At 59.0% G+C, this 25,648-nt stretch overlaps 1 protein-coding gene and 1 pseudogene across 2 annotated transcripts; both read left to right on the top strand.

Annotated features, from left to right (window-relative positions):
* Positions 1-4,268: 4,268 nt before the first annotated feature.
* On the top strand, positions 4,269-16,441 carry LOC309817746 (putative GTP-binding protein 6; the record flags this gene model as incomplete). The annotated part of the gene is made up of 10 exons (XM_082647025.1): positions 4,269-4,632; positions 9,129-9,266; positions 9,821-9,891; positions 10,019-10,149; positions 10,476-10,546; positions 11,683-11,841; positions 13,256-13,464; positions 15,161-15,309; positions 15,627-15,779; positions 16,075-16,441. 10 exons carry the CDS (start codon positions 4,269-4,271, stop codon positions 16,196-16,198), a joined length of 1,569 nt encoding a protein of 522 aa, XP_082503151.1. The 3' UTR covers positions 16,199-16,441.
* A 4,250-nt stretch (positions 16,442-20,691) lies between these two features.
* On the top strand, positions 20,692-21,439 carry LOC309817684 (phosphoethanolamine/phosphocholine phosphatase-like; annotated as a pseudogene). Its single transcript has one exon. The product of its transcript is annotated as a phosphoethanolamine/phosphocholine phosphatase-like (transcript).
* The last annotated feature ends 4,209 nt before the right edge of the window (positions 21,440-25,648 follow it).

Here is a 25,648-nt window from a genome sequence, read left to right as displayed (position 1 = left end):
CCTTTATTAGAATTCTGTAGAATTATCCCCACATTAGTATATTTGTTCAAGTTCTCTTTTGAGTACTTTTGAAACACTGTAAAGTTTTATTCATATCTGTACATCTTTCACATTCCTTGTTAAGTTTTTTCTCTCAGAAACTTTACATATCTCTTGTATGGTAAATGAAGCTCTCTTTATTAAATCCTATCTTCAAACACACACATTTTAATAATATGCATATATAAAATTTCTCCACATTATATTGTTGTTTCCATGTGCCCTACTGAATTTTCCTAGAGTTTAAAGCAGTTTTTAGTTCTTGAATGTCTGCAGTACAACATATTTAAACAACAGTAATTTTAACTATTTGCTTTAAATATTTTTCTCACGTAATTATTTTAGATAATATACTAAAAATAGTAATATGTGCTAGTCTACATTTTTATCTTGATTTTGGCTTTAATGAGGTGGCCCTAGTGTTTCCCCAGTCAACACGATAAAGACTTTTAGACTGAGACAGATGTCCTATCACGCAACTCTTCATGTTTTATAAATGTTTAAGTCAATAATAATGTTGAGTTCTATTAAGTGGCTTACCAACATTGTAAACATGAATAGCAATTAGTATGTGAATTTTCTCCTTAAATCCATTAATTTGAAAAATTGTCGCATTATTTCAATACTAAATTATCTGGACATTTTAAGAAATAAAAAAATTAAAAGTTAAAAATAAAAGATTCATGCACCCCAATGTTCACAGCAGCTCTATTTACAATAGCCAAGATGTGGAAACAACCTAAATGTCCGTTGACAGAGGAGTGGATAAAGAAGATGTGGTGCATGTATACAATGGAATATTACTCAGCCATAAAAAGAATGAAATTGGGCTTCCCTGGTGGCGCAGTGGTTGAGAGTCCACCTGCCGATGCAGGAGACGCGGGTTCGTGCCCCGGTCCGGGAAGATCCCACATGCCGCGGAGCGGCTGGGCCCGTGAGCCATGGCCGCTGAGCCTGCACGTCTGGAGGCTGTGCTGCGCAACGGGAGAGGCCACGGCAGTGAGAGGCCCGAGTACCGCAAAAAAAAAAAAAAAAAAAAAAAAGAATGAAATCATGCCATTTGCAGCAACATGGGTAGACCTAAAAATTATCATACTAAGTGAAGACAGACAGAAAAAGACAAATACCATAAGATGCCACTTATATATGGAATCTAAAAAAAAATGATACAAATGAATTTATTTACAAAACAGAAATAGACTCACAGACATAGAAAACAAACCTGTGGTTACCAAAGGGGAAAGGGGATGGGGGAGCGATAAATTAGGAGTTTGGGATTAACAGATACACACTACTATATATAAAATAGACAACCAACAAGGACCTACTGTATAGCACAGGGAACTATATTCAATATCTTGTAATAACCTATAATGGAAAAGAATCTGAAAAAGAATATATATATATAAATGAATCACTTTGCTGTATATCTGAAACATTGTAAATCAACTATACTTCAATTAAGAAAAGAAGGTTCTCACTCACTCATGCTTAATGCCCAAATGAGAAACTCCTCGACATTTCAGTGATTTGCCCAGTACAACTATCGAAATTATAGTCGGGCTGCCGCTTATTTTCATATGAAATGCATGAGGAGTGAATAGAGAACAGTGATCTCACTACATGGCAGTCATATCCCCAGGCACACATGTAAGCCCAGTTAACATGAGGGATTAAGTAACTGATGAAATAGCCACTGAATCACATTCTACGCAGTCAAGACACAGTGCTACTTTATGTACTGAAAGTATATGCAGGATACAATTTACGTTAAAAATTTTATAAAACAATATATATGATATGAATCCACAAACCTGTGTGTATATGTACACTAAAAAAACTGGAAGAATAAATAGCAAAATCTTAACAATAGTTATCTCTGTATGGTCATATTGTAGGTGATCTTTATTTCCTTCTGGGTTGTTTTCTGCACCTTCTAATTATCTACACAAATATGTCACTTTTTTCCATGGAGGGAAAATGCACTTTCAAGCCCAAGTAATGAACGTACACAAATTGAGCAGATTGTTATCCTGACAAAATCCCTAATAAGTAGCCTTTACACATATTCTCAGGGCCACTGCCTTTTGAGACAGACTCTGATTTCACCACAATTTGGCCAGACCTTCATCTAAGGTACAAGAAAAGTCAAGTTGCTAAATGCAGCCCTTGAAGCTGTAAGCCATGTAATGACACTGCCACCCCGACTCACTCACAGCATCTCCCAAATGTGCGGACACCCCCAAACCCTGGGGATTTTAAGTGCATAGCCCACCATTAGACTTCTTAACACCTCTTGTCGGTAGAGGGAAGCAAGTTACAAAAGGGAGCCACTGAAAAGAAACTGGCAACATCATGGGGACAGAGGCACCACATCAAAGTCATCGTTTCCTACTGCTGCGAAGGGGGAGAGGTGACCCACCAGCTCTCCTGATTCTAAGTGCAGGATCGTCCGTGAATCAGAGACTTCTCACCGCCCCCCCCCCCCCCCCCCCCCCGCCGAGCAAATTCGTGATGGCTGGGGCTTGACTGTATTTTTTTTTTTTCAATGGTGGGGTTAGGGTTACCATGCCATTTGTAAGTTTTGCCAAGAGAATATGACTAATTACAGTCTGAATGGGAGGGGTTCTCCTTTGGAATCAGCCTGCCTCCCACCTTCTGTGATGCCGTGGAGTCTGCTATCATGAACCAAGCTCCATCTGCCAGCTGGATTCGGACCCTCAGGGCAGGGCCTGAGACCGCTAGCATGACTCACACCCTCAAGGCTGCACTCAGGCTACCATCGCAGACTTTGGAACACCCCCTTGTCCTATTGGGAAGCCGCGACCAGCATTTGGGACTCCTGCAGGAGGACAGCATCGGACACTCATGGCAAAGTCAGGGGCCCCTGGGGATGGGCTTGGACTCCCATGGCAGGGTCTGGGACCCAAAGGGCGGCACTTCAACCCCCCCAAAGTAGAGGCTGGGAATGCACTGTCACAGACTTGGGCCTGCAAGGCAAGGCTGAGGAGTCCCAGGGCTGCACTCAGATCCCGTAAGGCAGGGTCTGGGATCCCCAAGGATCAAGTGGAACCCCCAAGACAGGGTTCGAGACCTCCAGGGATAGGATGGGATCCCCAAAGCAGGGTTCATGACCCCTGGAGTCCCACTAGGACCCCCCACCCCTGCCGGCAAGGCAGGGTCTTGGGGCCCAGGGCTGCATTCCCACACTCGGGCTACCAACACGGAGTTCATCCTGCCAGGGCCAGACAGGAGACTCCAAGCCCAAGTTTGTGACCTCTGGGCCAGACACACAGCCCCAAGGCAGAGTTTAGGATCCACCGCGACTTGCCTGGACCCCCAGGGCCACAGTCAAGCTACCACCATAGACTTCAGATCCCCGGACTTGGATTTGAAACCCCCAAGCAGTGTTTGCAATACCCGTCCAGTCCAGACTCCAGACCCCAAGGTAAAGTCTGGGACCTCCAGGGATGGGACTGGATCCCCAAGACAGGGTCTAGGACCCCCGGGGCCGCACCCGGACACCTAAGGTCGGATCCGGGACCCCTCCCCAAGGCATGGTCTGAAACCCAGGCTGAACCGGGACCCCTAAGGCAGAGTTCTGGGCCCTCAGGGCTGCACTCAGACTCCCCCTAAGGCAGGGTCTAGGACCCGGGTCCGCATTTGTACGCCTAGGGCAGGGTCTGGGACACTCAGAAATGCACTTGAACCCCCAAGGCAGGATCTGGGACTCCTGTGACACACTAAGAGCCCTAAGGCAGGACCTGGGACCCCAGGGCTGCACTCGGACCATTAAGGCAGCGTTTGGGGCTCCGGGGGCCGCCCTCGGACCTCCACCAAGGCAGGGTCTGGGACCCCTGGAGCCACACTCGGATCCACCAAGGCAGAGTTCGGGGTTCCGGAGGACGGGACTGATCCCCAGGACCGCACCCCGACCCTGCGCAGAGGCCTGACCGGGGTGCGGGGAGGTGGCGAGCGTGGGGGAGCGCCCACTGGGTTGGGTGCCCGGTCTGGCCCTGCTCCGGCACTACGTGCCTTGGGAAGCCGCCTAGAGCATCCGCAGCAGAGAGAAACGTGTGCCCAGGCTGCGGTGTCCCAGACCGGCCTCCCGGCCCGGACCGCGCGCACCAATCAGGCGGCGGCGAGCACGTGACCCGGACGGCCAATGGGCAGCCTGCACGGGAGCACGCCCCTGAGGCCCCGCCCTGTTGCGTAGGAGCGCTTGCGGTATGTGGGCCGTGCGAGCCGCCGTCCGCCCGGGGTCCTGGCTCTTTCGCGTGGCTCGCGACTGCGGGGCTCCGAGGGCCGCGCCGCCGCTGTCGCCCTGCCCGGAGCGTGCGCTCGCCGCCTTCCGAGGGGGCCTGGGGTGCCCGGAGGGGCGAGGGGGTGGGGGGCGGGGACCACGTGCAGATGGCCGGAGAAGTCGGACTGGAGGAAAGGAGGGTGAGGAGGAACCAGAAGCTGCGGAGGAGGAGGAAGAGGAGGAGGAGGAGCTGCTGAGGAGGGACCCTTTGCTGCCGGCGGGGACCCAGCGCGTGTGCTTGGTTCACCCTGACGTCAAGTGGGGGCCCGGGAAGCCGCCGGGGACCCGAGGTGACCGTGACTGTGGCCGCGGACTGATGGGGGGGAGAGCCGTGAAGAGCGCCGAGTCCCGGAACTTAAAGGGCGGGGACGCCGGGGGCGGGTTTCGAGTTCTGGCGCTCTGGGCTGAGCTGCCGAAGGGCGGGGCTTCTGAATGGGCGGGCTGAAGGGGCGTGGTTTTGGGGGCGTGACTCTGAGGGCTGGAGCCCTTGTGGCGTGGCTTCTGGGAGCGGGACTCCGAGAGCAGCACTGCCCCCACCCGACCCGCTCCCGGCAGCCGCACCCCTGCAGCGGGCCTGGAAATCCTAATTCTGGGCTGGGGCGCCTTCCCGCGTGCACATAGCGGGTCCGGGCCCCTTCCCCTTTCGGACGCGCCCCAGGTTGTCGCTCGGCCCCTTCTGCCCCGCGCAGCCTCCCCATCTGTAAAGGAAGAGAATCCAACAACTAACGCCGGTTTGCACGGGGTGTGTCGCTCAGCTTTAAGCCCTTGTTGACCCGCTTTCACTGTGTAACGCTGAGTACTACGCCCGAAGGTTGTGCACAAGCGTGTTCACACGCCCTTTGTAGCAGAAACCGTGAACCCGGCTGAGCCCCTGAGACGCCTGGGACCTGCCTCCATGGCCCTCGGGCATCAGCAACCCCACTGTACCCGCCCCGGTCGTGCTGGGAGGACAGCAAACACGCCGGGCAGGAGCCCGCCGCCTGACCTGAGTGCTGTGTTCAGAACCCAGCAGGAAGGCGGACGGACGGGGGCGGGGACGGGGCCGTCTCACCAGGGTGGTCCTGGATGGCCTGGGGAGACGGACCCCACGGATGAATAGGGACAGTGTCCAGGGTTAGGGCTCCTGAGGGAGCACGTCCTGGGCCCTCCTGGGACCGCTGCCCCTCGGCTGTTTAGGGGCTGTCAGAGCCAAGTCACTGCAGTGGTGCAGCCATGCAGGGAGTCAGGTCATCGCAGGTACTCTGGGTTGAGCAGAGCAGTGACGCGATTGCGGGTTGAGGGGTGGCATTCTCCTTATTCCTTTACTCCTCTTAGAGCTTTATTGAGGTACAGTTAGCAGAGCATAAGATTAACCACTTTGAAGGGCACCACTCAGGGGCAACTAGGACGTTCACAGTCTTGTGCAGCCACCACCTCTGTCTGGTTCCACAACATTCTCATCTCCCCGGAAGGAGACCCTGTACCCTCAGTAGTAGGCCTCCCCCTTGCTTCTCCCCCACCCAACCCCCGGCAAGCAGGAGTCGGCCTTCTGTCCCCGTGGATTTGCCTGTCCTGGACATTTCATGTGCGTGATATGTGGCCTTCCGTGTCTGGCTTCTCTCACTGAGCACCATGTTTCTGAGGCGTACATATGTTGTAGCCTGTGTCAGTGCTTCGTTCCTTTTTTTTCTTAAAAACTTGTTTTTAGGGTGATTTTAGTTTCACAGCAAAATTGGGGGGAACGTATGGAGACTTTTCACATATACTCGCTGCCCTCACCAACGGATGGCCTCTGCCGTTTTCAGCATCCCCACCAGACGGTGAATTTGTTATAACTGACGAGCCTATGTTGACATAACATCGTCACCCCAAGTCCACGGTTTACGTTAATTAAGGTTCACTCCTGGTCTTGTACATTCTGTGGGTTTGGGCAAATGTACGATGACGTGTGTCCACCATTATAGCATCATACAGAGTCGTTTCACTGCCCTAAAAATCCTCTGTGCCCCACGCGTTCATCCCTCCCTCCCCGTCTTAAACCCCTGACAAACACTGGGCCTTTTACTGTCTCCATTGTTGTGCCTTTTCCAGAGTGTCATAGACTTGGAACCACACAGTGTGTAGCCTTTTCTCACTGGCTTCTTTCACTTAGTCATATGCATTTAAGGTTCCTCCATGTGTTTTCATGGCCTGACAGCTCATTTCATCTTAGCGCTGAATAATATTGTATTGTCTGGATGGACCACAGTTTATTTATCTAGTCATGTACTAGAGGACACCTTTGTTGCTTCCGTTTTGACAGTTTTGAATAAAGCTGCTATAAACATCGATGTGCAGGTTTTTGTGTGGATGTAAGTTTTCACATCCTTTGGGCAAATGCCGAGGAGTATGATTGCCGGATTGTATGGTAAGACTATGTTAGCTTTATGAGAAGCTGCCAGAGCATCTTCCGAAGTGGCCGTACCATTCTGCTCCCCTCCCAGCAGTGAGTGGGAGGGGTGCTGCACACGCTTGTCAGCATTTCGTGTTGTCAGGATTGTGGATTTTGGCTCTTCTGATAGGTGTGTAGTGGTGTCTCATTGCTGTTTTAGTTTGCATTTCCCTGATGACAGAGGATGTGGACCATCTTGCCCTATGTTCATTTGCCATCTGTATATCTTTTTGGTGAGGTGTCTGTTATGGTGTCTGGCCCATTTTTTAGTAGGTTGTTTTCTTATTGCTGAACTTTAAGAATTGTTTTTATATTTTGGATACCAGCGCTTACGGATGTGTTTTTTGCACATATTTTCTCCCAGGTCTGCGGCTTAACTTCTCAGTCCGCCGATGACGTCATTTGCAGAGCAGACATTTCTAATTTCCCATGTTGTCATATGCTTGAACTCCAGGATCCTTTCTCTGCCAAGTCCAGTCTACCAGCAGGCCCGCGTGAGGCGGTCGTCATTTCTGCCAGAGCGCTTGTGATCTCTAGCAGTTCTTTTTGGTTCTTTCTTGGGATTTCCATCTCTCTGCTTGCCTTGCCTGTCCGTTCTTGCATGCTGTCTACTAAATCCATTAGAGCTCTTGGCATGGTAATCATAGTTGTTTTAAATTCCTGGTTCAGTAATTCCAACACCGCTGCCACGTCTGGTTCTGATGCTTGCTCTGCCTCTTCGGATTGCCGTTTGGTGCGCCTGGTAATTTTTTTGATAGCTAGACGTGATGCACAAGGCGAAAGGAACTGCGGTAAATGGACCTTAGTGGTGAGGGGCTGACGTGCGGGGAAGGGGAAGCCTTCTGTGGTCCTGGGATCAGGGTTCGGTCTCTTATGGTGCCTGTGCCCCTGGGCTGTGACCCGCACTAGTGCTTCTCCGTTTCCGTCCCCACCGAATCCTAACCCTGGCCTTCAGGGTGGGGTTGCGGGGTGCCAGACCCCCAGGCAGGCAGCTGCGCAGCGCAGCAGGAGGGAGGCCGCTGGCACCCGCGCAGGCTCTCACCACGGAGCTGGGGCTGTGGCCCCTGCGATCAGGAGAGACAGCACCTGCAGGGATTACTGCTGGGTCAGACCTGGAGTTGAAGGACGGAGGTCAGGCGTGACCAAGCACCTGCTGACCTGAGCGACCAGCAGGTGCAGGAGGTGGGACAAGCTGGCGGGCCCATGGGGCGTCACACCCAAGAAGACCACCTCCCCTTGGCCTAGAGAATGGGGGACCCCGCCCCCCATGTCCCAGAAGATGGGGCCCCCGCATAGCCCAGAGGATGAGGACCACGGTCCAGAGAAGGGGGGGACCCTGATCTGTGGCCTCAGACCCTGCCTGGCCCCTACTCCCCAGCCTCTGGCCTGTGTCCTGGCTGTGCCCTGAGGAGGGTCAGGTGACCCCAGAGACAGCAGCACCCAGGTGTCCGGGGAGTGGGGACAGCGAAGCAGCGGTGCCACAGAGGGGCCACGGCTCTGAGATTCTGTGCAAGGGTGGCCTCCCAGGGGGCGGGGGCACAGGCGCGGGATGGGGGGCCGGCCTCCCATGGGGCTTGGGGTACACGCTCCACATCTCACAGAACACGCCCGGGGCCCCGCAGAGCTGTCCTCCAGGCCACCGCCCCTCCAGACCTGAGTCAGCCCCGTCCACCCTGTCCGGCCCAGCCCCGGGACACGTTGGCATCACTGCCCATCTGCCTGCTGTCCGTCAGGGGAGAGTCTCTGCTATCCCATGCCCCCTTCCTGCTCGGGAAGGACCGTCAGGAGGAGAGCCTAGGGCGGGGCGGCCCCCGACAGCCCTCCATCCACGGCCTGTGCCCTCGGTGTCCTGGGCTCCTGCACACACACACACACACACACACACACGCACACGCACACGCACACGCACACGCACACGCACACACACACACCCTCACCGTTCACGGCCGGGGCCCTGGGTGGGCGCTGCCTTTCTTGGGCCAGGCTCAGCAAGGGCCCCACCCCGCAGTTTTATGGGCCCTTGGGAGCCTCACAGGGGATGCTGTCCAGTGGGTCTCAAGGGACCATGAGTCCCCACGGGGCAGACGTCCCAGATTCCAGCACGGGGGGTGGGGGCATCCCCGCGTCCCTGCTCGGCTCAGGGCCCTGCTCCCCTTCCCGGTCCTGTGTCCACCCCTCCTGACCACCTACCCAGAAGAGCAGCTGCATTTCGAGCAAACGCTGATTGGGTCGCTTTCTCGGGACCGTTGTGTAGGCAGGAAGCAGGAAGCCGTCCCAGCCTGGGGCACGTGGCCCAGGGCCCTGGGCAGGGCTGGACACGGCCCGGGGCTGACCCAGCCGTAAATGACCCTCACACTGGCCTGTCTCTCCCCAAAGCTGAGTGGCAGGTGGTGGAGGCACAGGCGCTGGTGCACACGCTGGATGGCTGGTCGGTGGTGGACACGGTGGTGGTGCCCACCAAAACGCCAGACAGGAAGCTCGTCTTCGGCAGAGGGACCTTGGAGCGCCTGACAGGTGAGTCCAGCACACGTGTCCCCGTCACCCTCCCAGAAACAAAGCAAGCATGGCCGTCCCTCTGGGCCTCACAGGAACTTGGATCAGATGGCAAAAGCCACCACGCCCGTGTCAGAATTCAAACGAGGCCCCAGGACACAGGCGGGACCTTTGAGAGTCGGGCGCACGCCAGCCCTGCGCCCCAGCCCAGCCCACCCCCCTCCCCAGTGCCCTGCAGAGGGGATCCTGCGTGTGACCCCTGCCCTCCATGGATCGCAACGTCCCCGTCCCAAAGCCATGTCTAGCTCACAGCTCAGAGCGGGAGACATGCCGAGGGGGGCGCTCACCGCCCATCTGTGTCTAACGGGCACGCAGTCCCCACGGGGTCACGGGACCCCCCATGTGTGTGAGATCTACTCCCCTGAAGATGGACCCGGTCCGGTCCTTCCCGACCCACACTTGACAAATACTGTGCTCAGAGACTCGGGGTGTCCGGCGAACACGGCCAAAGTGCAGGGTCCCCAGACAGACACCATGGACGTGCAGACCTCTGAGAGGCCAACCTCTTTTCCTAGAGAAAATCAGAGGGTCCCCGGAAATCACCGCCGTCTTCCTGAATGTGGAGAGGATGGCTGCACCCACCAAGGTACCTCAGAAGCTCGCTGTTTCCCGCCCACGGCGGCTGAGCGAGTGGGTTAGTGTCCCCGTGAGAACACAGGTCTCCACGGGCCTGGGGTCACCACAGGTCCCCTCCCTCGCGCTCCATCTTCTAGAAGGAACTGGAGGCCGCCTGGGGCGTGCAGGTGTTTGACCGATTCACGGTGGTTCTTCATATCTTCCGCTGCAACGCCCGCACCAAGGAGGCCCGGCTGCAGGTGGCGCTGGCCGAGCTCCCCCTGCTCAGGTACCTCCAGAGCCCGGGCTCGGGGCAGATGGAACCCTGCTTGGACCCCTTCTTGCTTTTCTATACCTCGACTGTTGCCAGGGTGGTGAGGGTGGAATGTGGCCAGTGGGGACATGTCCAAGCAACCCACCTACTAGGGCACGTGGCCCACTGGAGTGCCACCCAGCAAGGGACCCTCCGTCCCCTCCCGTGAAGGCCCACACGGCGGGGAGGCCCCCAGCGAGCCTGTTCTTCCTGTCTAGATGCCCACTCCCCACCCAGGGCTCTGTCCCAGGCTCCCACGGGCACATGCTTCCGTCTCCTGAGCCGACCCATTTCCACGCCAGGTCCCACCTGAAAAACAACGTTGCCCACCTGGGCGGACGAGGACGGGACTCTCGCCACATCATGGGGTCAGGTACCGTGTCTGACGTCTTGTCACCGGGAGCTCAGAAGGGGGGCCACCACCCCTACAAAGGGGACGACGTTCCTCAGAGGTCCTGATGGGGCCTCGTCCGTGGTCACAGTCAAAGGGAGGGTATCAAGGTGTTTCCCTGGTGCGGCCGTAACGAAGGACCACGAACCGGTGCCTTAAAACCACAGACATTCATCCTCCCCGAATCCTGCAGACCAGATCAAGGAGTTATAAGGGCTGGTTCCTTCTGGAGGCTCCAGGGGAGGGTCCTTCCCGCCCCTTCCAGCTTCTGAGGGCTCCGGGCGTCCCTGGGCTTGTGGCCGCGTCCCTCCCATCTCTGCCTCCGTCTTCACGGGGCTTCTCCTCTGTGTCTGTGTCTCTCCTCTTCTGTGTCTTAGAAGGACCCTGTTATTGGATGTAGGGCCACCCTCCTCCAGGAGGATCTCAGCTCAGACCCTTCACTGCATCACATCTGCAGAGACCTTTTGTCCAAATAAGGTCCTGTTCTGAGGTCAAGGTGTCCCAGGGCTGTGGTCCCTCCAGAGGCTCCCGGGGAGGGTCCTTCCCGCCTCTTCCAGGTTCTGGGGGCTCCAGGCGTCCCTGGGCTTGTGGCCGCGTCCCTCCCGTCTCTGCCTCCATCTTCACGGGGCTTCTCCTCTGTGTCTGGGTCCCTCCTCTCCTGTGTCTTAGAAGGACCCTGTCATTGTTTGTAGGGCCACCCTCCTCCAGGGGACCTCATCTCAGACCCTTCACTGCATCACATCTGCAGAGACCCTGTTTCTTAATAAGTCCCCATCTGTAGGTCCTGGGGGTCAGGGTGTGGACACATCTTTGGGGCACCACTCAGCCCACTGTGGGTATCATGGGGGCCCTTCTGAGGCTCTCCCCTTGGCCTCTTCCTCCTGGGTAAAGGGGAGCCCAGGAGACCTCAGAGGGCAGAAGTGCAAGGCCACCTCGCGCCGGGCAGAGCTGTCTCAGAACAGAAGGTGTTGGGGCCAAGTGTACAGGGGAGCAGGCTGGGTGGGGGAGGGGGGGTCCCTGCAGCCCCACGCGTGAGCCTGTCCACGTCCCCTGCAGGCACCCCGTGGCTCTTGCCCCTTTTGCGTCTGCCCCTGACTCACCATCTCGGGTGTTTCTAGGAGAGTCTTTCATGCAGGTGCAAGAGCGCCTCCTGAAAGATAAGGAAGCGAAGATTCGGAAGGCCCTGGACAGACTCCGCCGGAAGAGGCTTCTCCTGGGGCAGCAGCGGAGGCGGCGGGAGTTCCCTGTGGTCTCCGTGGTTGGATACACGAACTGCGGTGAGAAGTGGGCCCTCCCCGGGGCCGGGCAGGTGTACGCTAGGGGGACCCACTTGCCAACCCAGCGAGACTGAGTATTCATGGAGGGCTAGCCCGCAGTGAGAAGGGCTGCACTTGGGCCCCGTCCCGGGGCGGCCCCCCGTGTGACTGCCGTGGACTGACGCCCCTCTTAGTGGATGTCCTCCAGACTCTGAGAACGAGGAAGTAGTGACAGTTTTAAGTCCGTTGAGAGTGAACAGGGTCTTGCAGGGATCAGAGTGGTTCAGATGTTGCTGAGGAAAACGTCACAGTCTGTCCTCAGCTTTGTCTGCACGAGCACATCAAGTGGACTCCACGTGGGGAACAGAGGGTAGGGCGTCCTTTAGGGTCCAGGTGCCCTGAGATGAGTGGAAAGCACCCAGTTCCCTCCACTGTGGGCATTCAGTCCACAACGCTTGCTGGGCTCCCCTGAGGCCCGGCCCCGCCACGTGCTCGGGAAGCACCGCCGTGACGGGCCCGTCCCTTTATCAGGCACTCACGGTCTGCGTCCAGAGGAGGGCGGGAATGTCCCATAAACGTGCACAGGAAGCTGTGGGGTGGGTGTCCAGGCTTGAAAAGTCGTAAATGTCTACAGGTAAGATCACCCGTGTCATGAAATCCCAACTGCCCCTCCTGGCTGCATCCCCAGAGGGTGCCGTGTCCTCCGCTAACTGTCACAGGATCCAGTGAGTGTTGGCTTGATCCCGACTCTCACTGACCGGGAGTTCGGGGTCCTGCACTGAGCAGGGGCGTCCAGGCCGAGCCCCGCCATCCAGTTACTCGACGGCAGGACCCCTCACCACCTCCTGGTGGGCCATCGGCGGGACTTACAGGCGTAGCCAGGGGTTTCCCTGGGCTGGACGGTTACTGCTGCTGCCCCTGAACCTGGGCTCGGTGGAGAAAGTGTCCACGTTGTCAGGAAAGGCTGTGGAGGAGGGTGTTCTAGGACCTCCTCAGGTACACACAGCACTGTCTACACCCTCACTACCTCTCTGCACACACTGCACCCCCCTACTCCACCATTCCCTCGTCTACCCGGACACCACACCACAGCTCGGTTACTCCACGGGACCATCCCTCCGCCTGTTTGGACGCCTGCCCACCTCACATGCACGTCACCACTGTCTTTGTCTATGCCATCTCTCCCGTCTACACCAGCACTCTTGCCCTGGCCCTGGTCCACTTTACCCTGAAGGCTAGACAGTGGCCGCTGAGTCGTTGCACAGCCCGCACAGCGTCCCATGGGTCCTGCGGAGAGTTCCGAGCGCACAGACCTCCTGCCCCTGCCCATCCTCCAGCGCCCTGTGATCAGTGTGGGGCAGCCCCGAGGTCCACAGTGGTCGGTGGGGGACCGGAGGGGTCTGAGACGCATGGTCCCCTTGTGCCCGACGTGCAGGAAAGACCACGTTGATCAAGGCCCTGACAGGGGACGCCGCCATCCAGCCCCGGGACCAGCTGTTTGCCACGCTGGACGTCACAGCCCACGCGGGGTGGCTGCCCTCCCGGCTGACTGTCATCTACATGGACACCATTGGCTTCCTCTCCCAGCTGCCCCACAGCCTGGTCGAGTCCTTCTCGGCCACCCTGGAGGACGTGGGCCATTCGGTGAGTGTGGAGGGCCAGGTCGCCTCAAATACCCACCAACAGGAGGCAGGTCCCCTCATCCCAACATCATGGGCCTGGGTCCCCTCATCACAACATCACGAGCCTGGGTACACTCATCACAGCATCACGGGACAGGGTCCCCTCATCACAGCGTCACAGGGCAGGGTCCCCTTATCGCAGCATCACGGGGCAGGGTCCCCTCATCACAGCATCACGGGCCTGGGTCCCCTCATCACAGCATCACGGGGCAGGGTCCCCTCATCACAGCATCACGGGCCTGGGTCCCCTCATCAGAGCATCCCAGGGCAGGGTCCCCTCATCACAGCTTCACAGGCCTTGGTCCCCTCATCATGGGCCTGGGTCCCCTCATCCCAACATCACGGGGCAGGGTCCCCTCATCACAGCATCACGGGACAGGGTCCCCTCATCACAGCATCACGGGACAGGGTCCCCTCATCACAGCATCACGGGCCTGGGTCCCCTCATCACAGCATCACGGGGCAGGGTCCCCTCATCACAGCATCACGGGGCAGGGTCCCCTCATCACAGCATCACGGGACAGGGTCCCCTCATCACAGTATCACGGGGCAGGGTCCCCTCATCACAGCATCACGGGGCAGGGTCCCCACATCACAGCATCCCGGGGCAGGGTCCCCTCATCGCAGCATCACGGGCCTGGGTCCCCTCATCACAGCATCACGGGGCAGGGTCCCCTCATCACAGCATCCCGGGGCAGGGTCCCCTCATCGCAGCATCACGGGGCAGGGTCCCCTCATCACAGCATCCCGGGGCAGGGTCACATTACATAAAACTTCACGATGACTGGATCCCCCCCATCCCTGGCCCTCAGCGAGCTGTGCTCTGTACGAGTGTAAGTGCTGTGAAGGCAATGCTAATGAAGAAGGGGTTCTCTGCACCTTTTGGCTGCACTGGGGCCCCGAGCCAGTGAACCCTGGCATTTACTCAGGGTACAGGGTCTGCGGGGCCCTCCGGGTGACAGATGCCCCAGCACCTTCGAGGTCACAGCAGCTGAGCCTGAGGGCCACGTGCAGCTGCCAGCACCGTCCTCAAAAGTGTCTGAAAATCTAGAACTGAACTGAAACGCTGATTAAAAGAAAATTTAAGTTCATCCAAAAAAAGAGACAACCCAGAAGCGAACCCCCCAAATTGTGAAGGGCCGTCCTTCCTGTGGCAGAATTACTACCCTCAGCTGCTCTTTCTCCTTTTCTGTCTCTTCTGAATTTTGCATAAGGTACCTGCCTGTAAAACGTGTGGAATAGGGGTGGAAGCCTTTTTAGAACGTGAGCTTGGTTTCACAGAACAGTGGAGCGGCCCGGAGCCTCGAGCACAGCACCCGCTGGGTGGGGGGTTGGTGACGGGGGCAAGTGGCCGCACGCAGGCGTATGGCCAGCACCTGCGGGGCGGGGACACGAGGCGGCCCCTCAGTCCGGGTGCACCTGGAGCGGCAGCCTGGCCCGGAACGAGGGGCACTGGGGGGCTCCGTGCACGGCAGAGCGGCTCTGTGGCCTCAGGTCCCACCCTCCCTCTTGGGGCACAAGCCTCCGTGGGGCAGCCGCACCCACCCCCCAGGGAGAGCGGTGCGCAGCCCCCATTGTGGGCCTGGCGGGTCCTCCCGAGCGGGGCCGGGCACCGCTGGCCCCGAGCTCTCCGACTGCCTGGCCCCTCTGGTCCTCAGGATCTGATCGTCCACGTGCGAGACGTGAGCCACCCCGAGACAGAGCTGCAGAAGGCCAGCGTCCTGTCGGCCCTGCGGACCCTGCAGCTGCCGCGCCCGCTGCTGGACTGCATGGTGGAAGTGCCCAACAAGGTGGACCTGGTGCCCGGGTGAGCGCCTGCCGCCCCACCGCCGCCGGACCCTCGCGCTGGCGACCAGGGCGCACGCGGGTCTCCCGCCGGCGGGGCGGCCGCCTCCCCGCTCCTGCTTTCAGGCGTGCCCTGCCACGCCTGCTGCCGCTCGAGCGGCACGCTTGGACCCGCCACCCCGCGGGCCCAGATCGCACCCCAGACCCACGCACGTCCTTCGTCTCACCTTCTGGCGGGGCCGCGTCCTCGCCCGGCACAATCCGAGCCCGTCACGGCTGGGCCTGCGGGCGGGGTCCCCGCTCCGGCCCCCCTCGCTGAGCCGTCGGCCGCCCCTACAGGTACATACCCGCCGAACCCGGCGCGGTGGCGGTGTCTGCGCTCCTGGGGCTCGGGCTGGAAGAGCTGAAAGCCAGGCTGGAGGAAGCAGTTCTGAGAGCCACGGGCAGGCGGGTCCTCACGCTGCGAGTGGGGCTGGCGGGGCCGCAGCTGAGGTGCGTCGGGCCGGCCCGGCGGGGGTGGGGTGGCGGGGGTCCCACCAGTCGCTGCGCGGGGCGGGGCCCTGGGTCTGGGCGGGGAAGGCGGCGCCAGGTGGGGTCCGGGTGCGACGCGGGGCAGCCGCATCCCCCGCAGCCGGTCTGGCTGCTCAGGCGGTGAGCAGGTGGCCGGCCGCTTACCCGCAGGCCGGGGCCGTGGGCGATGCCACCCGCCGAGAAGCGGGACGCCTCGCTGGGGGCTTCGGGGCTCTGTCGGGGCCGCCCGTTACCACCAAACGCGTCTTCCTCCCAGCTGGCTGCATCAGGAGGCCACGGTGCAGGCGGTGGATGTGAGGCCTGAGGCCGGGGTGGCCGATGTCAAGGTCATCATAAGCGACTCAGCTTACGGCAGGTTCAGGAAGCTCTTTCCAGGTTGAAAGGAAGCCCAAGGGTGGGGATGCTCCCTGAGGATTGAGGGGGGAGCTCCCCGGGGGCCGGGGAGAGAGAAGCGGGCTCCCTGCGTGGGCCCTACACCCCCGTGAGCCTGGCGGGAGGGCCGGTGGGGCTGGGAGCTGGCATCGATGGTGGCGCTCCGAGTGGTTCCGGTTGACCGTCGGGCGTCTGGAGAGCTGACGTCCCGTCCAGGGTGCTTGAGCCATGAGACAGTAAAAACTTTGCGTGTGTTCGTGAACCAGCCTTTCCGGTTCTTCCGTGCCGGCCTCCCGGCAAAAGCCCTGCGAACACTGGCCGTGAAGGAGGCAGGTCCGGCTTCCCCGTCCGTTCTGCGTCCACGTGTTCATGGCTGCCAGTCCTCGGCCTTCCCCACGGTAGCGTCAGGGGTGTAATTAAAATGTCTCCCGACAGCCCAGCAAGCAGGAAGAATCTCCCCGTGTACGGGGCCAGGCGGCCGGGACCACCCATCACACACCCGTTAGTTGTCTTTACCCAAAGGAAAAAATACAACTTTGGGCATCTTGTCGACAAGCAGGGAATCACATCCTGGGGCCAAACTCCCTCATGGTGAGGCAGGACCCCCTTCCCGATGTTCACTTTGCAGAGGCTCCAGGGCCCCCAGACAGACGTTCCCAGGATGCAAACAGGCCGGGGGTCCAGCTTAAAGAGAGTCACACACATCTCAGGGAGACGGGACGCTATGCTGCAGGTTTTCTAAAGGGAAAGCGAATGAGAAGGGCGCTCCCTTGCCCTTTTGGCACCAGGAAAGGCTTTTTTTCCTTACCTCTGTATTCAGCGTTATAGGGCCGTTTCCTGAGTTGTCGCAGGCTTTCAGCTCAGCTGGAAAAAGTCTCTGCGCTTCTCCTAAGCGTGTGGATGCAGGGTGTCCGTGTGAGCTTTCCTTGTTTTCTGAGACTCGGTTGTGCACACGCGGCTCTACAGGCTCCCCAGCTCAGTCCTTGGTGCGCCCAGGCCCTCCACGCCTGCTTCTGTAACTGCCATTCTGTGGAGTTTCCGCCTGGGGCAGTGTGGCAGGCGGAATCGTGTCCTCTACAACGTCCACGTCCTAATTCCAGAGACAATCCCCGCCCTCGAGGCCCCCCGGTGAACCTACCAAGCCCCCTCCCCGTGGGTCCCCGTGAACAGGAGGCAGAAGTGAGAGTCGGGGCAGGTGTGAGGACAGAACTGGAGTTTGGGCTCAGAGGAAACTGCCTCTGCGGAGATGCTGCTGTGAGGTGCAGAGAGGGGTCCCGACCCCAGCAATCCGGTGGCTCCAGAGCTGGGAAAGGGACGAAACAGTCTTCCCTGGAGCCTCCAGAAGGATGAGCCCTGCCCGTCCTGGCGTCTGCCTGGGGGGCCATGTGCGACTGCTGCCTGTAGGACGGGGACAATTAATCTGTGTTTGCAGCTGACATCTGGGCGCCTGTGGCAGCGTGTACAGGACCCACCTGGGACCCCGGGGTTGGGGGGACCACCCGCATGTTATCGTGGGGCACGGGACAGTCGGGATGCGAGCCCCTGAGCCTACGTGTGCAGGACAGTCTCCCCGATCCGAGAGGAGCTGGCTCCAGGGACCCCGCAGGCGGAGTGCAGAGTGGGACCAGGTCCTGCTCCGGGACCACAGCCCCATCCGGTCCTCTTGCACGGGGTGCAGGAGGAGGGGCTGCAGGGTGGCCCCTGGGAGCAGAGTCTCCTTTCCGATGGAGGACCAGGCCAGGGGGTCAGCCAGCCAGGGCCTCACGACAGCTGCTCTGCTGGCCTGTCCCCGTCCTTCTGCTCAGCCCCTGCGGGTCTCGTTCCTGCAGGGTCCTTCAGCAGGGGAGGCTTTGCATAGACCCTGGTGGGTGGGGAGCATCCAGGCTCCCCGGGTCCAGCCCACGCGTTTGTCAGGCTGGGGTTGCCCACGTGGTCCCAGGGGCCCCGTCAGCCAGGGACCCCTGGGCTTGGCCGCCCAGCTCCTCCCAGGTCCAGCCTCCCGGCTCGAGTCTGGTCCACCCCCAACTCCTCCCTGGCGGCAAGACACAAGCAAGGGCTGTAGGGGGTCGGTTCTGGCCTCTGGCCTCCTCTCCTGGTGCCCCTCACCCGCTGCCTGGGGTCCCCCCCACCCACGGAAGCCCCCTCCCCAAGGACTGAGGAGGCGAGCTCAGCCCGCGGCTGCCTCGGGTGCTGGCGAGGTGCTGTGGGGCCAGACACGCCCCCGCGGGAGCTGAGCGAGCGCACCCCAGGCAGGAGCACGAGGCGGGGCGTCACGGGGCCTGGGGGAGGGCAGGGGTCTCGGGGGGCCCGGAGGGGTGGATCAGGCTCGTGTAGGGTGGGAACAGGTGTAAGGCCACCCCTCCCCCCAGTACCCAGACCCTCCCACGACCCTTCTGCAGAGACGGTCTCCGCACTCCAACCTCCTGGACACTTCGGTTCCCCATCTGACTCCCGACCCCTCCAGCTGGCTGGGGAGAGGCAGCCTCAATAGACGGTGCGCACAGAGCTTTCTGGCCGGGCCGTGAGGATGGGGACTGGGTCCCACCTGTGCCAAGGAAGCAGGCGTCTCACCCGGATTTGCCTCCGGGCTCTTGAAGGTGGACTGAAGGTCAGACAGTCCAGAGGCCAAGGGCCCCTGAGGAGGGGGGTGTGGGCACAGGTAGACCACGAGCAGCTGCCCCTCTGCCAGGAGAGGCCAACAGCCCAGGGCTTTCTGGTTGCCGGGGGGAGGAGAGGGCGGAGGCCGTGGGGCCCAAAGACAGGTCCTGCTTCACCTCTGGATGGGGCCACTCAGCTGAGGCCAGGTTTGGAGGGATTAGAGTTAAAGGGAGCAGGCTAGACGGTCAGGGTTAGAGGGTTAGGTTAGATGGTCTGAGTCAGGGTCAGGGTAAGGGTTAGGAGGCTACAGGTCAAGGTCGAGTACCTAGGGGCTAGGGGCTAGGAGTATTAGGGTTTAGGTTTAGAGATTAGGAGGTTAGGGTTAGGGAGTTAACAGTAGAGATTTGGGCGTTAGGGTTAGTGGGTCAGTGTTAAGCATAACTGGCCCACGACCCCCCTAACCCCACACCTCTGAGTCCTCTAGGATGGACAGGACTTGCCCTGGGTCACTCAAGAGTGGGGTTCACCTGGACCGCTGGTTATCTACCCCCCGTCCTGGAACCTGATAGCAGAAGAATGAAATGTCTGCTCCAGTCACTGACTGTTTCAAATCCAACTCAACCTCAGTCAGCGGTTGTTAGGGCCTCAGAAGTCCACAGGGTTTCCTCCTCCCATCTGAACTGGAAAGAGTAGTGCTGGCCCCACTTGGCCTGGGCAGCCCCGGTCCAGCACAGGCCTGGCTGAGGTCACTGCATGGACATGTTATGAATTTATACAGAACTTGGTGCAGCAACCTACCAGCCCCCGGGTGCTGCCTCCTGAGGGCTGGTGGGGCCCTCCTGGGACTGCAGGCATCCTTTGTCCCATCTGAGTGGGCATCAACAGACATCAAGTCTCAGGACAGCCCTTGACCTCTGACCACACAGGCAGGCATCTGTGGTCCTCCAGCTCAGGCCAGTCTGGTCCCCGTCAAGCCTCTGTGGCCAATTACTGAGCTGACCATGCTGCTGGGCAATTGAATCTGCCGCTTTCCCCAAGCCAGCATCTGTTCTCATGCCAAAGTCCAGAACCTCAGCTTTCCTCTGGGCACTTCTTACCTGTTTCCAGTCCAAACAGTTCCAGAGGGCCGATGCTACGTTCCACCCACCTTGAAGATGGGCGTATGATCCACATCTAGCCAATCCCATGGTACACCTTATGGGTGCTCTGATGGGTTCAAGGGCGATGCTATGACCCAAAACCAGGCCAATGACGTTTATTTTATTTTATTTTTTGGCCATGCTGTGCAAGCGGGATTTTAGTTCCCCTGCCAAGGATCAAACCTGTGCCCCCTACATTGGGAGCGCAGAGTCTTAACCACTGGACCACCAGGGAAGTCCCATCCCCTCATTTTCAAAACTGCTATGGATTTAAAGCACACAAGATGATTGTGATATGAGTGGCCTTTTCAGTATGACCTCTTTGACTTAGAATGTTTTCAATGTTTATCCACGTTGTGACATGTATTATCAGTGCTTCATTCATTTTTTTTATTGTGGTTAAAAATACGTAACATGGGGTGGGGGGCAAGTGGAGGGAACGGCCCAGATGCACATCATTCACGGACCCTCTGGACTGGAGGGACTCGTGAGAGCCGGAGCCCAGAAATCCGGGGATGGATAAGACACGGCGTCCCTTCCAATCCCCGTAAGCACCCCTTGCTCCATCCTGCGCCCAAATACCTCAGCTAGGCGCTCTCCCACTCTTTACACTCCAAATTCAGCCAGGACAGACCTCTGCAGCCGCCGCTCCCCACCCTACAGGAGAAGCTCAGAGGTCCTGTCCCCCTTTCCTCTGAGGGACTATTTTTGGTGACCACAAAAGGATTAGATCGCTCAGGACAAAGCTGGTAGAGGACAGCGGGATGGCTGCGCCGGGCGCGCCGCTCTTCCTCCTGACCTTCAACTTTGACGAGACTATCGTGGACGAAAACAGTGACGGCTGCGTCGTGCGCGCGCCGCGGCGGGCAAGCGGCTGCCTGAGAGCCTGCGTGCTACCTAGCGCGAGGGCTTCTGCAGGAATACATGCAGCGCGTCTTCCAGTACCTGGGCGAGTAGGGCGTGCGGCCGCGGGACCTGCGCGCCATCTACGAGGCCATCCCCCTGTCGCCCGGCATGGGCGAGCTGCTGCAGTTTGTGGCCAAGCAGGGCGCCTGCTTTGAGGTTATTCTAATCTCAGAGGCCAACACCTTTGGCATGGAGAGTGTGCTGCGCGCCGCCGGCCACCACGGCCTGTTCCGCCGCATCTTCAGCAACCCGTCGGGGCCCGACCCTTGGGGGCTGCTGGCGCTGCGGCCGTTGCACGCGCACAGCTGCGCTCGCTGCCCCGCCAACATGCGCAAGCACAAGGTGCTCAGCGACTACCTGCGCGAGCGGGCACACGACGGCGTGCACTTCGAGCGCCTTTACTACGTGAACGACGGCGCCAACGACTTCTGCCCCATGGGGCTGCTGGCAGGCGGCGACGTGGCCTTCCCGCGCCGCCGCTACCCCATGCACCACCTTATGCAGGAGGCGCAGAAGACCGAGCCCAGCTGCTTCCGCGCCAGGGTGGTGCCCTGGGAAACCTCCACCGAAGTGCGCCTACACCTGCAACAGGTGCTGAGGACGTGACCTGCAGAGGGCACCCGGGCGGGGAGAGGGTGGGGCGGTGGGGGTCGGGAAAGAGAAAGCTAGTTTTATTACTCCTTTTCCCTTTCGTTTTGGTATATCCCTCCGGGATTTCTCGGAATCCCAGGGTGGTCCATTTGGGGACTGGAGGAGGGAGTTGGGAGCTGACCCCATCTGTGCAGTTAACCCAGCTCGGCTGCCTCCGCCAGTTCCACTGCAAGCGAATTCCGGAGTCGGGCCGCACCAGGGTGGCGCGCATAACTGAGCAGGCAGCAGTGTTTCCAAAAACCTTGTCCTCCCAGCTGGGAGGACGGGGTTCCCTGTCAGGGTAGAGAAGGAACATGTCCCGCCGCGTCGCGGGTAACTGTTGCCTTGGGATGCATGGCCTCCCTCCTCCAGTCTTCTGTCCAGGGGACCCAGGCCCCGAAATGCCCCCCCGCGACCTCCCCCGCACCGGACTCCCTGCGGAGAGAGGTGGCGCTCCCTGCCGACGGTCCCAGGCCTAGATCTCGCTTTACCTACTGTGACCCTACACTACACTCCTTGCCTCCCTCCCCGCCCCCACCCTGTCGCATCCCCACAGGAAAAAAAGCTGGAGGGAACGGTCCCCTCCCGTTGGTGGAAAGAGGTAGCACACTGTCCCGGGGCTCGGGTCTGGCCAGCCAGGGACCTCACAGAGCCCGACGGTGTCTCCTCGCACCCCAGCCTCGTCTGTGCAGCAAGAAACCAGGGACTTAACCAAAGTCGCCCCACTGACGGGGCCCTCTGAGTCCCCCTCCTCCCGTATGGAACAGAAAGCCATGATGCTCTAAAGCAGAGCCAGTGGAAACCCAAGGCCCACCTCCGTCTTTTGGTGTTTCAGAGCTGTAAAGGAGGTGAAGGGGCAGAGGTGAGCGAGATCTCTCACGCTGCAGTCTGAGGGACGAGGGCGAGGTGATCTCTGCTCTCAGAGAGCCCCACTTAAGTGAGGGAGCTGGTCCCCACTCTTGGAGGAGTGCCCAGCTTGGGGAACCAAGCCTGAATACACAACAAAGCAGGCAGCAGGCAGAAGAGCAGGGTGCAGCCCACCTCTGCAGAGGGGCACAGGGGTCTAGTGTGGAGGCTCCGTGAGCACCGAGGAGATGGGAGAGTGGAGGGGCACAGGGGTCTAGTGTGGAGGGGGCTCAGTGAGCACCGAGGACATGGGAGAGTGGAGGGGCACAGGGGTCTAGTGTGGAGGGCCCCGTGAGCACCGAGGACATGGGAGAGCGGAGGGGCACAGGGGTCTAGTGTGGAGGCTCCGTGAGCACCGAGGAGATGGGAGAGTGGAGGGGCACAGGGGTCTAGTGTGGAGGGGGCTCAGTGAGCACCGAGGACATGGGAGAGTGGAGGGGCACAGGGGTCTAGTGTGGAGGGCCCCGTGAGCACCGAGGACATGGGAGAGCGGAGGGGCACAGGGGTCTAGTGTGGAGGCTCCGTGAGCACCGAGGAGATGGGAGATTCTGCTGCTTAGGGCAGGCAGAGGAGGCTCAATTAGCAGGAGCCGTGCAAGTGGGCTGCCTTTCAGCCCCTCGGCCGCTAGCCCTGCAGGGCAATCATCAGGAGGTCGTCAGGATTGTATTCAAAGTCGGCACTTGCAGCTGGAGACCCTGTCTTCATGGCGTAAGGGTCCCCTGTGGATAAGGGCACCAAACTCCCTGGCTTCCAGTTCTTTCCTGTCTCCAGCAGGCCTCTGGGTGCCTCCTCTGTCTTTACCAGGACCCCTTCCCACTGCACTGGGGGGAAGGAACAGACACAGCTCACAGCCCAGGAGGCGTGCAGGACTGGTCCAGTCTTGACTGGAGCAGGCTTTGGAGTGGGACTCAAGAGGCTCACTGAAGGCGGTGCCTGGGTCAGCATCCCAGAGATCCCAGGCGTCAGCAGCTGGCCTGCACATAGTTCCCGGGGAGGAATCCAGACCCCTCTGAGTCGATGCCTTCACACCAGCCATCGGAGTAGCGGCGGGTGATGCAGATAATGGTGCCCTCAGAGAAGGAGAGTTCGTCGTCCTTCTGGCGCGTGTATGGGTTCAGTGTCACCACTGCAGGGCGGGAGGAGAGGGGTGCCATGAGATGTGCCTCCTGCCCCGCCACAGGGATGCTTGTGCCCACGTACTGGACTCTAGGGGGCAATGTGGGGAGTGGGGCAGGAGATGCCTTCTCCAGAGCCCCAGGACTCCTCCCCAGCTGAGCTAATATTCAGTATCAGGCCAGCTGCTTCCCTCCTCTGGGGGTGCGGTGGGGTGGAATAAAAGGCTCCACAAGTGTGACACAGGCCATCCCCTCCACTCCAAGAAACTTCAGTGTCTGAGACCAGGGCCCCAGGATCTACCCATGTTTTGTAATCTGCTTTCAGCCCCTGTTCACCCTGGTCCTCCCACAATGTCTCTAGCAGGTGCTGGAGGTATTGCTCAGTAGGTGCTCTAGTAGGTGCTCAGTAAATACAGTAACATTGAACAGTGTAGACTTGGCCGAGTGAGCCTTGGGCAAGTCACTTAGTTTAACCTCTCAGGCTCAGCTTCGTCTGTTAAATGGGAGTGTGAAGATCCTAGGAGGTTAAGTAAAAGCGAGAAAATGGATGAGAAGCTTTGACTCTGGGGTCTGGTATAAAGCAGGGGCTAAATTATGTTACCCACCCACCCCCACATAACATAACATTTGCCATTTAAATCGTTTTGAGCATGCAGTCCATGGCATTAACTACATTCACGTTGTTGTACAAATATTCTCAGCATCCTCCTCCAGAACTCATTCATTTTCCCTGTGGGAAATTCTGTATCAGTTTCTCTAAATTTTTGCCAACATCTGTTATTTTTAGCTTTCTTGATTGTAGGCCTTCTAGTGTGTGGAGGGGTGTATGGCGCTGTGGTGTTAACTTGCATTTCATCACGGCTCATGATGATTAACGTCTCTTCATGTGCTTGTTGACCATTTGTATGTCTTATTTGGAGAAGGGTCTTTTCAAGTCCTTTTTCCATTTAAAACATTGGGTTGTTTGCCGAGTCCCGCCAAGCGCTCCTCCTGGCGGTTTTGGTGTCGGTGAGTCCGGCCTGGAGCGGTCTTCCGCGCCGCAGGGGCCCACGCGCCGGGGCCTCCGTAGCGGCCTCTCAGGAGAGGAGACGCTCGGCCCGCGGCGCCCGTGCCCAGAGCGCCGAGATCGTGCTGTGCCGCGCGGACGCGGCGCTGCCGGGGCGGGTTTTGTTCGGCATTGGCTGCGGCGGTCTGCGCGCCTCTCCCGGAAGCGGGCGTCCCGGCCAGAGCGCACCTGGCGCGGGGCGTCCTCGGGGCTCCTCGCCGTCGGCGCCGCGCGAGCCGGCGGGGGTCTAAGGAGCCAGCGCGCGGCGACTGGGAACGACCCGTCCCGTGGGTCCCTGGCACCCCAGCGGCATCCGAGCGCGGAGCGGAGGGCCGCGGACCGCAGGTAAGGGGACAGCGGCTCGGTGGAGTGGGTGGAGGAAGGAACGACGAATTACACCAGAGCTGTTTGGTACAGTCGCGGAGCTACCTAACCTGGCGGCAGCAGGAAGGGCTCGCCTTTGGAGTAAAGGCTTTGAGGACGAGCCCGAGCCTACTCACTCCCGTTTTACAGAACATCTGCAGGTGTAAAGCTCACTCGTGCGCGGTTTTCCTAAGCAGCCAAGTGCCCCTCCCCCGCGATGTCTCTGCAAGCAGAACCTGAGAGGGGCCGGTGCCTTGAGAGACTCGCCCTTGGCCCATGGGAAGCCCAAGGGATTTATCCTGCATGGTGATTTCACGTGCTGGGACCCCCCGCCCCCCCGCCCCGCCAACCCCCACTCTGGCCAGCTGGCCCAGCCTTGGTTACTGCACTTCTCCAGCCCCAGCCGGCCCTTGGCCACCTGCTGGGATGGGAAAGGGAAGGGTGTCAGAATTTCACCTTAGAAACTTGCCAGGGGGCGTGGATTTAAACACATAGTGGTCACTCTGGCAGAAGAGAAGGGAGGAGGGCGCCTTGTTACCCTTTCATTGTGGAATCGGTGGCGCTCCTGCTGAGAGGGACCTCTCCAGTGTTTGGTGTATTGGAACTGAATAATTAGAACTTGTACAATTTTCAAATTATGTGGTACTTGAATTTAAAAGCAAAACCCCTAGAAACTCTAAGTGTTTTATAAATTGAGATCTAAAAATTGAAGGTCTGTTTTGCTTCCACTATGACATTATATTAAGAAATGTGCAT

The sequence above is a fragment of the Grampus griseus genome (genome assembly GCF_964374135.1).
Source record: "Grampus griseus genome assembly, chromosome: Y".
Taxonomy (NCBI): domain Eukaryota; kingdom Metazoa; phylum Chordata; class Mammalia; order Artiodactyla; family Delphinidae; genus Grampus; species Grampus griseus.
This window is presented reverse-complemented; position numbering and strand designations above follow the sequence as displayed.